The 17,850-nt window shown below is 39.9% G+C and overlaps 1 protein-coding gene across 1 annotated transcript in view; it reads left to right on the top strand.

Moving 5' to 3' along the window:
• Nucleotides 1-17,409, top strand: part of kdrl (kinase insert domain receptor like) — a 45,109-nt gene extending 27,700 nt beyond the window's left edge. The window contains exons 23-30 of the mRNA XM_069171218.1: nucleotides 605-727; nucleotides 1,051-1,162; nucleotides 4,534-4,633; nucleotides 7,131-7,236; nucleotides 8,957-9,081; nucleotides 10,356-10,434; nucleotides 10,966-11,066; nucleotides 15,125-17,409. Coding sequence (XP_069027319.1) covers nucleotides 605-727; nucleotides 1,051-1,162; nucleotides 4,534-4,633; nucleotides 7,131-7,236; nucleotides 8,957-9,081; nucleotides 10,356-10,434; nucleotides 10,966-11,066; nucleotides 15,125-15,308 — 930 coding nt within the window. The 3' untranslated portion in view covers nucleotides 15,309-17,409. The remainder of the gene's footprint in view (nucleotides 1-604; nucleotides 728-1,050; nucleotides 1,163-4,533; nucleotides 4,634-7,130; nucleotides 7,237-8,956; nucleotides 9,082-10,355; nucleotides 10,435-10,965; nucleotides 11,067-15,124) is intronic.
• The last annotated feature ends 441 nt before the right edge of the window (nucleotides 17,410-17,850 follow it).

Here is a 17,850-nt window from a genome sequence, read left to right on the forward strand (position 1 = left end):
TTAGAGCAGTCTGTACATTTGATTTGTGTTGTACGTTTTTTATGTTCTTCATTTGATTGTTACATAACATAGTGAAGGATCCCCATGTTCACGCTTACTTAAATTTATCTCAGCAAAGTGTCCGAGTAGAAGCAAACTGGTTCACACTCAAAGAAATTTTATATTTTGAAGTTGTTGGATTATACATTAATAAGTATAATTAAAAAGATGCCGATATGCTTCTACTATGACCCACTTTACTTTTATTTTTGTGAAGGCCTGTTGGTTTTTAGAGGATGTCGGTCTACAACTAATTTATTTTTCAAGCCATTCATAGTTTTTGTGACACTGGATGAGACTGATTAGAGAATGAAGCCGTTGTTCTAAATAACTTGCAACAGACTATTTCTTAGCCTGGATAAGGAAAAAAATGTATTTCCTTTTGTAATATATCACTGATGACTTGACCATGTGTTTCTCTGTACCGTTGTGAAGTCAGCGATATAAAAAAATGTCCCCTCGGGGATTAATAAAGTAAATACCTACCTACCTATGCAGAAAACCTGAAGTTATGTGTGACTGTCTCTTTAAATCTGATTTTCTTTTTTTTCTTTTTCTTCATTAGTGCATTCATCGTGATTTGGCTGCACGAAATATCCTGCTGTCTGAGAATAATGTTGTAAAGATCTGTGATTTTGGACTTGCCAGAGACATCTACAAAGACCCGGATTATGTCCGCAAAGGAGATGTAAGTTTATTTGTTTACTTTTTCAACTGTCAGTCATTTACTGTATTAATAGATGCCAGGCAGAAATAAGCTGCCACTAAGTCTGCAGAAAGAAAGGAGGATTAAATCAAATTCAGCAGTTTTTGGAAATGTGACACAAAATAGTGTGTACAGTATGTGTGCTTAAGAGACTGAATTAGGCTCAGCCAGATGAAAACCATGATCACACAGTTTAAACCGGGAAGTTTTCCACTGATGTAATCATGTAATTAGTGTTAATAAGTGAGATGTCCACAAGTGAGATAAGGCAGTAGATGATTTGTTATCTCAATACTCGTACACAGGCCAGACTGCCGCTCAAGTGGATGGCACCTGAGGCCATCTTTGACAAGATCTACACGACTCAGAGTGATGTTTGGTCCTTTGGTGTTCTCATGTGGGAGATCTTCTCTCTGGGTAAGTGTCCCGGGTCAGTATTGATCACTGGATTTATAGTATATGCATACTTTTTAACACATCTGGGAGCCAAAGAACCTTACTCATAGAGAAATTAACAAAGTCATGCAGACTTAAAAATATCTATTTGTAAAATGAATCACATATCTTTAATTAACTGAATACACAAGTGACACACAAGCAACAATTTTAACACAATGGTGGTCTTATTGGGTTGAATGCCAAGCAGCTTTTATTAGGTCAGATTTTACGCAACAGGAGTCACATAATGGTAATGGCATAACTGTACTTGTTTCATTAAAAAAAATGCAAAATTATTTAAAGGTGAACAGCAACAACTTTTCAAAGACAACCTTCAATGCAGAGACAAATACCAGCCTAAAGCTTAAACCAGCATATAGTCATAATACAATGTACTATATTCGAGCATTTGCAGTGTTTACAGCTGTGATTAATTTTCCTTTCATGAAATGTTTAAATGAGATTTAAAATGCTCTCTAATTAAAGTACTCTGCTAAATCCCAAGTGAGATTGAAATATTGACATTCACTTCAGATTTACTGGTTCTTTGTGTTTATTCCTAACACCTATACATAAGTCTGGTATCTCAGTTAAACTCTGGGTTCTGTTATCATATACGTTGAGAGTAAAGAAAGCTGTAACTTGCTGGACTCGTATGGTGCCCCCAGCCATACAGCCTCACCAGATGCACCGGGTAATAACTGTCGTCTTACACTGTATAATTGTGCTTCAGGGACAAAGGCCCCGCACTTGCATTGTCAGTCTGAGAGAGCCATTTTCCTGCCACTCGTGCAAAAAACATTAGTGCCTGTGGAAGCCCGTGAATATTAGTACAGGCACGGGACAAAAAAACGAGGGAACACCTCCTATTTAAGCTATGCGTTTCTTCTCAGCTGGCAATATATACTCACAGTAACCAAGCAGCCAGATCACTGTAAAAGTGTGCTCCTGCTGCGAGACCACTGCAGCCTTTAAGGCAGCATTGTGTGTCGGCCCATGATTGCCTGTGAACCGTGGCACAGAGCTCACCACACGTTCCTGTAGCAAGACTGACCATGAAATATTGTATGTTCAAACGTCACCATGGGAAGCAGGGAAAACATACGAGTAGCTGTAAAAAAGCAGAGAACCAAAGCTGGATGTATTGCTATAGCATACTTTTTGATTGTGCAGCTTTTGAATCAGAGCCATTTGGTGTTGTCACGCACTGCTGCTGAAAGTGTGTGAAATTGCATATTCTTTTCGATAGAAAGAACAATGATGTCATGATTTCTACCTTCTTTTTTTCCCTCCTCTTCTTCACTCGACAGATTCGCACCACATTTTCCATTAAAACAACACTTACACATCTGGGTAGTGTTAGCCGGGCCTCAAATATATAAATCAGGAAATAAGGATACAAAATGACCAAGAAAAATGGGAAAAGACTGAGTCTTGCAACCCGATCATGTTTGGAGGTCAAACTATTGCTAACCCACGTGTGTTTTTCAGATCACTTTGTGAACCAAAAGTGTGTCAGTTCTGTTTTGTGAGCTCAGATATCCAGCTTGTTATTATACTGTTGATGCCAAAAAGTGCACAAGATCTTCATGGTGTTTGTCCATAACCCTGCCACATACACCAACAGTGATGCAAATGGTGAAAAATATAAGATAACTATGAGAGAATATTCTGTCTCACAATTAAAACAAGGTAAAATATTTTATAACACGATACAACAGTATACAATATGGTAAAATGACATACCAAAGTTATGTTGAATGCAGTTTTGAAAGTTCCCTTTGCTGCACCATAGGATACATATAAAACATACATTAAATGTTATGTAGATTTATATTTAGACATTTTTTCTTTAAAAACTGTATGTTTAAATGTTTAAGCAAAAGGTAGGTATCAATACACTGTGATAAATTTAAAGGTCCCATAATATATAAAAAAAAAAAATAAAGCAGGTCTAGGTGTTGTATAAATACTATAAAAGTGTCAAAACACTCAATCCATGGAGAAATACACAGCTTGTCCTCAGCAACTTGCCGTTGGGACTTCTTTAAGTTTGTGATGTCACAAACGCACACTCAAGTCATCTCTTCCTGGATGGCCCACTGTCCAAACTTTTCTATGGAAGAAAACACTGAGCAGTTTTTTAGTTGCAGAGCTAGCAAGGTACAAGACTGAAAAAAAAACCTTCGGTTGGCTTGGGTGTGCATCAATCAGAAAAGAGTCAGCCAATCACAAGAGAGGATTATTGATATTGATGCATCTTAAAGACACAGACAAAAAACAGCCTGTTCTTGGTAGTGTGCCAGAGAGAAACTTCAGAGCAGTTGTAAAACTATATTCAGACCGTTTTTGGTAACCACAAAAATATGTTCTTATGATTATCAAGACTGTAAACAAAACACAGGAGGACTGTAAAATATGGGACCTTTAAGATAGACTTTTAACCTTAATAGTACTGAGGTCATTGTTATGTAATGGAAGGTAGTGGACAAGAACGATCATGTAACTCCCAGATCATTTCTTACTGTGTCTTTACACACCAACCCTCATATTACAGAACACGGAGTCCACATGGGCTGCAGCAGGAAATATGGACCATGTGAGCAGAATCAGATGGGACTCAAATGTTTTCTCTGCACAAGTCATAGACTGTGACTTTCACTTAAGCAGTACACTCTGCCACGCTGAATCTGTGGTTCACTATAAATTTGGACAGCCACACAGATGATATATTATATTGTGCATACAGGCAAACAATAATATAATTTAACGAGTCAGAAAATTGTATTGATTACATTACTAGAATACAATAGTTCCCAAAATCAACAAAACGGGAAATTGGATACGATTCATGTTATGTTTTCAAGGGGAGCTGAGCATGAAGTAGTCTTCGACTCTACATTAAAATTTTATTCTCAGGGTTACGGTTCAAAAGTAAATAAGATTAGTAGGGGCTCCCTTTTGGGTGGTAACTGATGCATTTGACAGATTCATTTGACACAGCAGCATATGTATTACAGCATTGTGCTTTTACTGAACATCCCGAGTGGACCAGTTAAATAATCCAACCATTTCTAATCAAAAGGCCTTTGTATTTCATTTTTTTCTGTTTAATTGGTGGTTAATTTTGTCATAAATAGCTGTTGTATAATTTACAATAGTTTCCAAACAAATATTAGATATTTTTGTGACCGAGCACAGACAGAAAACTACATTTCTATTTTGAAGTCAACCTACATAAAACAACATCACATTAGGATACATGTATTCATTCAATGGACTGTGCGTGGTATTTTTGTGCACAACAGTTCAAATATATCCTGAACTTCTCCCCCTCCCTCCTCACCCAGGTGCCTCCCCGTATCCTGGCGTCCACATTGATGAGGAATTTTGCTGCAGACTGAAAGAGGGGACCAGGATGAGAGCACCAGAATACTCTTCCTCTGAAATGTGAGAATTACTCTTAACTACACTTTAGTAAACAACAAATAAAAGTAACAGGGAAGTGAACTGCGTTTGTGAGCAATAAATCACTGAAGGTCCTCATTACCAGTCCAATCCCTTAAATCTGACTTTCAAAAATTCAGGGCTGCGAAACCTTTTTTGTTTGTACGTCATTAAAAACAAACTGTCGGGTGGTTAAACTATGAAAAAACACTGATATGCCACTCTCAACTATTATTCTAATTATGTTTTTTTTTTTTTTTTTTTTTACTTTTTTACTATATCTCTATTTCCTAAAGCTCCAAACCGCTGGCTTTTTTTTTTTCTCTTCTGTGAGGAGAAGAAAATAAAGGCAGCAGGTAAAAGCCTCCCATATCAATATGCAACTAAGGGGAGGCATTGTTTCTGTCTCCCTCTTTGCACCAGCAGGTCAGGGGTGCTTGATAAGAATCATGGGTAATCCTGCTCTCAATGTTTCAGGAGGAAACGTTAGCCACTGATTAGCTCTGCTGCGGCGCGCTTGAAGCTCTGAACCTGTTTCTGACTGACAGTGGCGCAGATGTAACAGAGCACCACATTTAAAGGCCATGTCTGGAGCCCAAGTTGCTCCTTTGAGGAGGTTGGAGGATTCTGCTACACATAAATATCTGTGGGAGAACACAGAGTCCTCTTCTTTGGTGTCATTGCTGTCAGTCAGTGATGCAGCTCTTCAAACTTTTCTGTAATAGGACTCCTCTGTTCAATGTGAAACTGATCCAGACCCAGATATCACAGTCTGAGCTCAATGTATGTGCATACGTTGTGTCTGGTTTTAATTTAAAATGACGCACATTGTTAAACTTCAGAAATCGTATTTGTTTTGAGAGCATAATGCTCCACTTCTGCTTAATAACACTGAAGTCTCTAAAGGTCTATAATTTTGAAGGATTTTGTGCCAAGTAAAGCTAACTGAATGAATTTATCATCTTCACAAAGCGTGATTGGAAATGATACCCAAAATCTAACCCAGACTCCAGGTTTCACTAAGAGCCAAGAATCTCTCGTACTTTCCATCGCAGTTCAGGCTGTCCATTGATGAAAATAGACCTGCCAGATTACATATTTTGCATTCTTACGGCTGTGAGGCCTGCCGCTAATTTAAAACCCAGATAAAACCCACTGATATCAGTTCAAATGGGATCCACAGCAATGCACTCAGACTCATTGGGGTGAATTGTCCTGATCCCCTCCAGAGCTCTGCAGTTGATCACAGGTGTTGTTAAACCCAGGTTATGACACCATGACCCTTATCCTAAACTCAGAATATAAGAATGATGAAAGGTTACTGGCGCCTTCATTCAGTTTGTGCCATTGCTGACCTCTATTCAATAGGAATGTTGTCTCCTGCCTGTTAATAAGACCACCCACCCTCCTCCTCCTCTTCTGATACATAGCAGAGGAATTTAGCGGATGCTGTGCAGAAAGTGGGAGTACAATAAATCGGATGCTCATTTCCATCCTGACACACTCGTCCGACCGGACGGAGTATCTCTGTTCTACAGACTCATTCCTCCTCAGACACACTACACTCTCTTAAGACCCCAAAACATGTTGGGCCATGCTATTTATTCTCATTATGGAGCCGGCAGGAAATGTGGTTTAAATTGTGCATTCATACAATTTGTCTACTTCCTCCTCAATGATATGCATAAGGGCTGTGATAATGCTCTCCACATCCTGTCACTGTTTGGAGGGCTACCACCTGGACGAGTATACTCTCCATTCATTAAGGTGGGAATCACAGCCGCTCTGCTGCTGTCAGCCCGGCCTGACATCACTGAGGAGCAGACACATGCACACACACAGATGGAGAGGAGGTGGATACAGCAGGAAGAGACAACAGCTTCTCCACGTCCTCAAAACATGAGATGACTAAATATGATGCCAAAAAGGAATTATAATGGCTGTATTTACATAAAATGTAAGCTTTCTGTGCGGAGTGGAGTGGTTGCTGCAACAGAAACAGGATCAGGTTACATCACTGATGGATGTCAATCAGTAGCACGCTGTGAATGTTATTTAAACAGCAGTAGTGGTGCTCTGTTTCTTAATTCCCCCATGAAATGAGGCAGGCCACCGCAATGGAAACTCACATCAAGGCCCTGAATCTTCCCACATGGTCAGAGACACTGACAGACTGTCAGAGACCTGACCGAAGCTGTCTTCACACCCAACACCAGGAGTGAGTCAGATACAGTCCGGGGGGCGGAGGATTACCTCAAAATAGAGAACAGTGTACGTCTAGATGACAGTTGATTTAGAGGAGAACCAGATGTGGTTCCTCACTGCGAAGACGTTGGTTTATTGAAGATGAAAAGACAAAGGACCACCAGTCCTGACGTTTTTGTTTTTCTTCCTGAAGGTGCTACGTATTACCATCCATCAACCCAAATATACTGCGATAAGAGTGTCCCTGCATTGTGTTGAAGGCGTGTGTGTTCACTGGTGTATTCTTTACTTATAGATATCAGACCATGCTGGACTGCTGGCAGGGTGAGCCGCAGGAGCGACCGACCTTCACCGAGCTGGTGGAAAGACTGGGAGACCTGCTTCAGGCCAGCGTGCAACAGGTAGGATAGATGGAGTTCAAGCTTCATTATGTGAAAACTGAGTTTATTATCATTAGCTGTTTATGTTGATGATGATGATGTTTTCTCACTAACTGACAAATACTGAAACAATATACAGTATTTGAAGTTGAAATCCCCAACATTTTTGTGCAGTGTTTTGGCTTCTCAGACTTATTTTAGCAATATTAGCCCCTAGTTCCGCAGAATGAGTCAAAAACCCGCAGATATTCAGGAAGAGTCATTGCTGATCAGAGCCCTTCAGCCCAAATAAGTTTGAGTGTTTCACTCGGGAGGACGCTCAGTGTAACTGAGAAGGGAAGTAACATACAACACAAACACGTGGTTCTCTTTGAAATGGTGCTATCCGCCTCGTAAGAGGAACCACACTTGAAAACACATGGAAAAACAATGTGATAATATGAGTGATGCAAAATAACATCGTCTGGTATGAATGTCACCAACAGTTTGTAGATTTTATACGGCTGTCAGAGGGCTTAACAGCTGTTTGTTATTATGAAATTAATTAAATGTACCAATAAGGCTTTTTCACAACAGACATTTTTACTTGTCAAAGCAGGAGAAGCACGGGTGTTACTAACACCAATAAAATTCTGATCAAGTGTCCCATTTAATCATGAAAATATGAAATTACTAGGACCCTGAAACTGAAGCAGCTAAATGGAACTCAGCCACTATTAATCGTCTTGTTTACACCTGTGTCGCTGTACCGCAAAAAAAAAATCCCTCAGAGGCCGAATGACAGTCTGCCATTAGTGTCACTTTCTACAGCTGCATGTCTCATGTCAAGATTTTTAAATACAAAAGTGGATCCAAGCAGACTGGCTCTGAGATTAGAACACATTAATGCTTTGTAACCACTGAGATGAAGAATTTGAAATGTAAAAAATGACACATGATGCTTTTCATACGTGGTGGCGTATCTCACTGCTGCCAGGGAGTGAGCTCTCTGTCTACTTTAAGGGGACCCTTGAAGCCCGTTCGTCCTATTCTCCATTCAAATTAATATGAAAAAATACTGTTACCTCCATAAAGCAGTGTAACTTACACGAGGCCCTGAAAGTTAGAACAAAAGAAAACATTTTTTGGTGAATGAATAGCAAGATGTTACCGAAACAGATGAATGGAAATAAAAAGAGGAGCACTTTGCATCGACAATCACTGATGATAGAAAATGAGTTTGAACCCGAAGAAAACCAGATCATTTTTACTCATCAGGATGAGCAAGGCCTCTTCCTTTCACAGAGGAGAACAGGCTTCTTGTCCACATTGTGCATTAGTGCAGACGGATACAAAGGGCTCGCGAAGAAAAGGAATTATATTTTACTTCTGATGCATAGACTGCACAAAACTGTAGAGTGTGCAGTCAAGTAATAAGAGATAAAGACAACCACACATCACATCACATGAAAACTACAGCATGCTGCATTACAAATGAGTCCTTGAAAGCAATCTTCATGAGAAACAGTTCAGACTGACAAGTACGAGCAGGGAAAAGGTTTGACTCTCATTAATAAAGCTTTTGTTGCAGCGTAGGAAGGCCGGCCATGAACTGTGCCGCCTACTCCAACTTCATGATCGTGGTTATGGATTTATTAGGCATGACCTTGGTTTCTTTGGCTGCTCACGCCGACCTGTGCATGTATGTGTTTGCGTATCGCACACAGCATCGACCATAAATCTACTTGTTTTGTTGATTTAGGAGGGAAAGCACTACATACCCATCAACACAGCCTTGCTGGCCAAAGTGGGAGACCAGACTGCCACAGTGCAGTCAGAGGAGACACCCACTCGGCCCCTCTCCCACCGCGACTCAGGAGGCAACTGGTGAGAACATGGATCATTGTTCAGTGGCTAGTTTACATCCAACAGAGAAACTCCGATCTATTTGGACAGATGTCAGTATTTCATCTGTTCCTCCAAGTATGCTAACGATGTATCACAAGGGATGGCAGTGTTGGTTTGTCGGTTCAGACCGACAAGTTTCCACGATTGGAGGGATTGTTCAGACATTATTGGACGAATATTGACTTTGGCGATCCTGACTTTTTTTTTCAAGCGCCACCAGCAGGTTAAATAAAATTTCACACAGTAAATTATTTGAACAGCTACTAAAAGGTTTGGCACAAAATTTAACAAAGACATACAATAGTCTAATATTGTTGGTCTGAACTTCTCCGTTAGCGCCACTATGAGTTTGACATCTGTTGTTTTAAGGGTGTTGAAATTTGGCCCACATTCATTGCTCTCTCTGGATGAACTGTAATAACTTAACTTAACTTTTAATCTAGAACTATAAACAGGTTGAAATTATGTTTGTCCAGTATTTGGTTTTATGACTAAATTCCTTCAGCACAGCACAGTCGCACAGAGCTGCTAGCTTGGCTGTAGACTTTTGGTCTTGTCTCAAATCTGTTGCGCTCTCCTTGTGAACTTGTTAAGACATTCAAAGGGAATCAGTCACCTTGTCTTACATATATGTAAACCAATCCTTTGACTGTTGCAGGCAAACAGCGCAGAGTCTGTTTTGCAAAGGAAATGCCTACATTTGTACTGAAAAACATCCAAACTAAGTATTGTTCCTGTGGCGCTCAGACTAAACGCAACCAGTAGAACATTAAGGTCTGACCTGAGGACAATGAGAACCCTGATTGGCAGGTGATAAGAAACATACACACGTCAGCTCGACGGTCGCAGAGCTTTCAGTATTGTGGCTCCTGTGAGGAATTTCCCCAAAAACTAGAGCCAGCTTCGAGATTTATGCCCACTTAAAATAATATTTGTTGAGCTCTTGGATTTTCACAGGTCCTCCAAGGGTGTTTATTGAGGAAGTGCTGAAAAGCAGTAATGACAGCTACCCCTTAAGTTAAATTAAGCTGCCGTTTTAGCCTCTGAGTGTTGAAATGCAAAGCAAACAATGTGTATTTTCAAAGTACAATGTCATAGATGCACCACAGTGTTGATCTAAGTGATTAAGTTCCTGCGGTTTTGTTGCTGAACTTTGCCTTCTCTGCTCCAGTGTAATCAACGGATTATCTTAACAGTAACAGAACGTTTTGGGGTTTTCTGGAGTCTTAACTTGGAAATGTTTTTTTTCCCAGGAACATCAAGATCCGTCCCGCTAGTGTAAAAACCTTCGACGAGGTTACCATGGAGAACGGGACAAATGAGAACCACGGGGTGAGTTATAGAGCCTGAAACTAAACCAGAAACAGACACACAATGTGCACAATAACTTGTCTCAAACAATGCAGGAACAATTGAACTATATGAGAGGGTGTAGTTCCAATTTATGATTTATCTCTGCTGACTTGGTTACACTATATATTTCTCATTATTAATTGCTCCGAGATCTCGAACACAACAACCTTTGTCCTGCCATTTTCAGCAGCAGCTTTAACAAACTTCCTCTCAGTTTAAAATCAGCTGAGTTTGTGCCACATTTACTACAGTGGTTTTATGTTCTTTTTAATTCATTTTTCTGTGTTGATGATTCACTGGAATAATTGTAATAAAATATTTGCACTCCTGGATTTTTTTTTTGTGCACCTATAAAGTACTTTGTAACTTAGGTTTTGAAATTTTAAAATAAAGTTTCACGAACTTTGATTTCTTTGTTACCTTTTGATATATTTAAAATAGGATCAAAAAGCAAAAGCAAATTGGTGGTTTTAATTATTCACCCTCTGTTTGTCTGTCCGTCCTCATCAGGATCAGTCGGATAGCGGGATGGGCCTTTCGTCTGACAACATAAAGACACTGATGCGCCTCGAGTCTTTGGCAGGCCGACCTCTGAGCATCATGGCTCTGGCGTACGTACACCTCACCACAAACCCCCCCTACAACATGCCCTAAGTGACAAATGAACACGCACAAACACACAGAAAGGGAAAGTACCTGCTTGGAAACCTCCACGCTGTGCTGGAATGTAGACACTATAACTGTCATACAACACAAACACAGAGTTTCTTCTGGCTTAAAAAGAAGCCAGCGGCTAGTTTTCCCTTTTGTCTGAGGAAACCATGTGTGAGGGACAGCGGCACAAAGGAGAAGTGGGAGGGAAAAAGCTTGAAGGTGACAAACTAAAGGACTGACCACAAAAGCAGGGAGGTTTGGCTGTTTTAAGAGAAAACTCTAAAAACTCTTTGTTTTCACCGAGAGAGGCCTGAATGAGATACCTCCCAGACGGATTTAACTCGTGAGTCATGGCTGTCTGTTATAATGCAATGCTAAGCAACAAATATTCTCACAAGAGTGATGTGGACTGTACTCTAAAATCCTGTGGCGCATTTGATGACTTTAAGATGTGGATCTTGAAAGTATATGAAACTGTAGTAGGGAGAAACAAAATTCTCACTTTAGTGGAAAAAGTCAAATTTGAGTGAGATTTCTGTAAATCTTTTTCATTATGAGGGTCTCTGTAGGTGTCTTACAGCTTGCATGTTCGGTTTATCGCAGCTCAGTGGCAGGGTTAATTTACAGGGTCATACCCCTGAACTCAATAATTACACTTTAAACCTTCTCTCATTATTCTGCCACTCCCTGCACAGTAGCAACTATGAATACTCTTTCAAAGTATCGTGGCTCACACTCAGAGGATTTAAAGGAAGTGCAGCAATAAAGTAAATTGTCCCAAAGCGAATCTTCCAAAAATCCCTGTGAAGTCAAAAAGGAAAAGGAGTCGAAACTCATGAAAAAAGACATGAAAGTGCTTATAAATTATTAAATGAGCGAACATGTAAACAACTGCTGGGAAAATATCTTCTGAGATACACTTAGTTAATGAAGCTCTCTGAAGTGCAGTAATTAATTTACAGCTCACCAGCCTCACACCCGCCCACTCATAGTGTCTTTTAGATCTCTAAGCTTCATCATTACAGGCCTGTTTGTCCCATCAGAGCTGCTCTGTTGGAGAAAGAAGCAGTTCAAGCATCTAGGGAATGCGCTATATTTCAAGGGGAGGACTTCCTTGCTGGGAAGCCGCTCGATCACTGCCACCTTTCAACCTGCTGCTGTAGTTCTTTTGTATAGCAGTCCACCTGATGCTGGCCCAGACATCTCCACTCCTCCACCCTCACTGCTCTGCCAGAACATTTGATCAGCACTGATTAAACAATATTGCAAAGGAAGTTTTTCAGCATGATGTAGTGGATTTTAGGAGAAAGAAAATGTTGTACAATAGCTAATATCTACACTTGAAGCTGGACTCACTGACTGATATGAACCCTCAGGGCGTGATTTTCCAAATCTTAAATAAAGGGTACAAAATTGCGTGTTTATTCCGAAGGTTTTCACATGTATTTTGCACCCGTTTTGCAGGTGATTTACTAAAAGTAATTACGTCTTTGGTATCAGGTGCAAACCGCTCTATTTAAATGAAGTATTTGCGTGAGTTAAAGTGATTCCAGCCGTTTAACAGAACGACCGCAAAAGCAAAAGGAAATCTGATCCCATTGAAATGAATAAATAGCCTATAAATAAAACAAGAACAAAACGTTATGTAGGAGATCATCAGTAGATGAAATTATAAGAAGATGGCAAGATATTAGGCGGGAAAAAAAATGCCATATACTAAAACTTCGGCAAATGAACAAACACTGATCAGCAGGTCCAGCTCTTTCTGTGATGAGCAGGTGACTTTTCATTCAGTGCCTCGCGAGTGCTCGGGAATCTTATGAAGCTACCTGTGAATTCTGCGGGACACATTCAGGACCTGTGACAGCACACCTGAATAACAGGACTGGGTGGGATATGCAAGCAGCGATACGCTGGAACAACCCGGAGGGAGGACAATGCTGAGTCCCAAGAAGTTTTTTAATTGCCGGTATTTCGTGGCTCCTCCTTGTTGTTGGCTGTCAATCATCATTCAGTTCATTCAATAACTCTGAAATGTCATTGCTGGACAAACAATATGTCTGAATATTTTTTTCCTCTGGCATCTCAGAAATGTTTACACAGGTGTAAAACCACATTCCCTACATATTCTTTTGGTTTCCCCTGCGTCTCCTTCTCACCACAATAAGAGCAGCCGTCTCTCCTGATGTGGTCACCTGATTAATACGTTCCTTTCAGTCGTACTAAAATACACACGCAATCACTTCTCCTATTTCTACTTTCAGGCTTAGTAAATATTGTTGCAGGTGCTAAATTGATCTATTTGCTTTTCCCCTCCCAGTATTTTGCACCTTCAAGTAGAAATGCCCAATATTACATATTTGTTCAGGCGAACACGCAAAATGGACAACGTGTGTTAAATTGCACATTTGAAAAACGCAATCCTCAGAGCGTCGACATTTCTTTGCAGGTGGTGGGAAGTTTTGCAAGTGATTTTACACACGCGAACCTTTAGAAAACCAGGCCCTTATTCTACTAACTGCTACAGTTCAGTGTAAAGTGATCCGACTCATTTGGGTCCTTGTGGTTCAATCGTACCGCCACCCTGCTGTCAGCATCAGCAGAAGAACACTTTTGTTAGTTTGTTTTGATGCCAGGTAGTTTACTCATCAGGACAACATTCCAGTAAAGCGTCACTTCCCCCCGGCGGGCACTGACCCTTTAGCCTCGACACCCCCTAGCAACGTCCAAGACAATGAGGCGATTACTCATATTCTGGGAGTCAAATGAAGCAGAAAAGCTCAGGATGATTGATTACATCACACATTAATGTGGGAAGGTTTGTGTGATCGTTCAGCTTCACAAGGGGCATTTCTTAAATCAAAGGAAATTAAAGCAGCCCTCTATTGTGAGAGCGATCAAGTCAAGTTGTCCTGAAGAAAAACCCTTTATATTCCGCACAATACATTAGAGTGTGCAGCTTGTTGCACTGAGAGCACCAGTTTTCACCCTGATTCTCTAATTTTCTATAGTAAAAAGTTATTCTACCAAAATAATTTCAACAGTATGAAAAGTCTTTGCATAGGCGCTTAAAATATTTTGTAGAAAAGCCCTGAGGCAAATTTGGGTCCTGTGTCTTATTTTGTTCAGGATGTCAACTGATCACCGTGTCACAACACACTGATTTGATGTGTCTGTTGTTTGTTTCTCAGTGTTTTTGCGATTAGGATTTTGTGTTGATTCATCTGTTATCCATTGACATGTCCGCATCTCTGTTTTCATGGGGAAATTATGATTGGGGCTGATGGATATTAGAACTCCAGCTAGTGATTGTTTTCTTTTGTTGCTTAATAAATGAGTCTTTCGTCTGTAAGATGTCAAAAATGGTGAAAATGTCTGACTGAATTTCTCCGAGCCTTAATGCGACATCTTGCTTTGTCCAACCAACCAAACAATATTCAATTTATAAAGATATAAAACACATTTGAGAAGCTGAAACCAGAAAGTATTTGGCATTTTTACTATTAAAAAGGGAAAAGTTTATTCCATCCATTATCTATACCCGCTTTATCCTGAACAGGGTTAAAGAAAGAAAGACCAGTCACGCTCTCATTCACACCTCAGGGCAATTTGTAGAATCACCAATTAACCTGAGATGCATGTTTTTTGGATGGTGGGAAGAAGCTAGATTATCCGGAGAGAACCCACACAGGGACAGGGAGAACATGCAAACTCCACACAGAAAAGCCCGGATTCGAACCCAGAACCTTTTTGCTGTGAGGCAATAAATGATTGATCTACTTTTTGCTTCAAGTGTAACTGATGTGGTTCAAATTTGCCATCATAACAGATGAAGTAGGCACTTTTGTTTGAAATTTGAATCTGATTTTTGTTGTTTCAGTGACAAATTATTATTTATTGTTTGGTTGCCTTGAGTTGCCTGTTTAAAGAACTATGTATTTTGACATAAATTGTGTGGAAGTTAAGTTGGTGATATTAATCTGCCATATTAAAATTGCACGTCTTTGTGTTTCAGGATGAAGGCAGTGAGTAAAAGTAAAGAGTCTGTGCTGAGTGACGCGGAGAAAGAGAAGTTCCCGCCCACAGTTCAGCCTCTAGACTTCAGTCTGGACGACTCGGCCCTGGACGCCGGCCTGGAGTGTCACAGCCCGCCGCCTGACTACAACTACGTGGTGCGCTACTCCACCCCCCCTGTTTAACCTCCTGTTTTTGCCCTCGGAGGATCCGAGACTGTTAGCCTCAAGGCCTTTTGCTTTGTTTTCCTCTGTTTTTGACTCTTATCTCCAGACTGTTCTGTAGCAACGTTTGAGAGGAAAACACGAGATTCCTTCTCCAATTAATCAACTTTTCATCTTCTAGCTTCCAGAGCGTCAACTGTGCAACAAAAGGAAACCTGTAGACTTTTGATTCCTTTCCAGGTTTCAGACATAGGTGTTAATGCTGCTGGTCCGTTCCACATTCACTGTAATATGTCAAACAGCTGAAAACAGCCTCAGGTATTTCTTTGATCTACTGTGAAACAAATGAGTCTTTACCACAGATCTGAACAAACTACAACATTTGATGATTAAGAGTAATAGCTAGAACAGAAAAGAGAAGATTGCCAAAGGTGTTCAAAAGGTTTTTATATGTTTGAATATTATTATTTTTTTTAAAGTGAAAACCGGAAAGTAAAAAAGTTAAGAAGAATCTGATTTTGTAATGTGGCTGCATAGGTCCATGTGAAGATTCTGTTTTGCTCAATGCAAAAAGCAGATGAGACAAAAATGTTAACTATAAAAAGTCTCTTATTTGAGGTCACTGCTTCTTTAATTTCATAAAAGTTTCAGCTCAACTAACTCAGGTTGACCTAGAGTGGCAGAGGAGAAGAGCACTCTGAACTGATCAGAGGTTTTTTTAAGGTCTCTTTAGGTTTTGGAAAATCACAGGTTAATGGAGGTTAATGGAGGAAACAGGGTAGAGCCGAGAGTAAGACAGCTTCACATTTAACGTCACAGCTCCACCATGAAAGCATTTGAATGAGGAGTTACTGTATTTGTAGACTCCTTCTCTTGTCCCAGTCTGACATTGAAGAAACGCTGTGTTGGTTTTGTCGGTCAAACTGAAAAGAAAGTGCTCCAGATTTGTGGGTTTTCTTGTGTTCAACTTTAGCTCGAAACACGAACAAGACTTCTTAGAAACAGTTTATTCAAAAAGCACTCGTAAAATTAATTTATATAGATTGTAAACACTGTCACTTAGTAATCTGTTGCTCATTTAGTTAACCAAAGGATTTTTCAGCTCAGTCTTCCTGATGTCAACATGTAATATCTGAGTGTTTCATTCCGGACTTATATGCTGTTTGTGCTGCTGTATTCACTGATAGTAAAGCTGAGGGAGCGACAGGAATGAGGGATATTCTTTTGCCAGTAAAGCTTGCCGGGCAGGCTACGGAAACCCTAGTTGTGTGTGGAGGTGGCATCAGTACATCATTTGTTAACATGTGAACCCTCCATGTTGTTACCATTTTTTTGTTTTTGTAATACAAGTCAAACTGAAAGTGCTGTGGACCAAATCCTTCAGTCGCACTTGTATTAGCACACACACACAGACACACACACACACACACAGACACACACACACACACACACACACACACACACACACACACACACACACACACACACACACACACACACACACACACACTCCCTGTAGAGTTGCAGCTAGCTTGTGTTCGTTGACCACTAAAGAAAACAGTAATAGCCAGTGAGTGAACTAGTGTAAATGTTGAGCCCTTTCTAAATGATGTTTTGTTTGTGACCACATTTTTTTGTCGGAGAGGAAGTGATGCACTGATACTTTATATCAAGTATAATTTTTTTGTATCTTGAAGGTATATTATTATGAAACAGTGTTGAGGGTCACATGTTACACAGATTTCTGATTTTATTTTTGTTTTTTATTTAACTCCTCTGTAGTATATAGTAGGACATTAACATTTGCAGTATTTGTTGTATTATAATTTCTGTCAGCCTGCTTTCAGTTCTTCATATAAATGGTTCAGTTAATTCAGTTTCTGCTCTTGCAGTAATGTTCAAAGATTTCAAGCTGATTACAAATAGAAATGTGGATGTTGGATTTTATTGGATTTGTTTTTTTATATATGAATAACCATGACTAATGATTCCTGCAGCAGCTCAAACCTTCCTCCTGTTATACATGTAGCATAACAAGTTAGTTTGAACGAAAGTAATGTTCCCCAACACTGTTAACTGAGTGTATGAAGTAAATAAAAGAATAAAGATCTATATATTTATACATTACTTGCGGCCTCCACTTGTATTTGCTTTAAATACTCATAGAAGGATTTCATTCTTTCTTGTCAGGCACCACACTGCAGAGTGGCTGTAGGAATTTTGCTGAGACATTTATGATTCTCAAAGGATGAACCGTAATGACTTTTGTTGATCCTCTGAGTTTTTCTTTTGCGCCACCTTAAGGCTGACCTTTGTGGTTCAGAGTGGAATTCTTTCCAACTATTGGATGGATTACGTTGCAGTTTGGTGCAGAGATTTGGGGTCTTTGTGAACTTTGGCGCTTTCCTGACTTTCCATCTCGTGCCTTCATCTGGTCAAAATTGAAACCTGTCCAATACTTTGATTTAACTTGCTCAAAGTTTGGTTTTTACAGCCTCATAAAGCTTCTCTCATGGCTACAGTCTCTTAATATCATTAGGATATGATTATGCTTAATTAAATT

The sequence above is a fragment of the Embiotoca jacksoni genome, unplaced genomic scaffold, assembly GCF_022577435.1.
Source record: "Embiotoca jacksoni isolate LCO1_2020_lvr unplaced genomic scaffold, fEmbJac1.0.p SCAF_5, whole genome shotgun sequence".
NCBI lineage: Eukaryota > Metazoa > Chordata > Actinopteri > Embiotocidae > Embiotoca > Embiotoca jacksoni.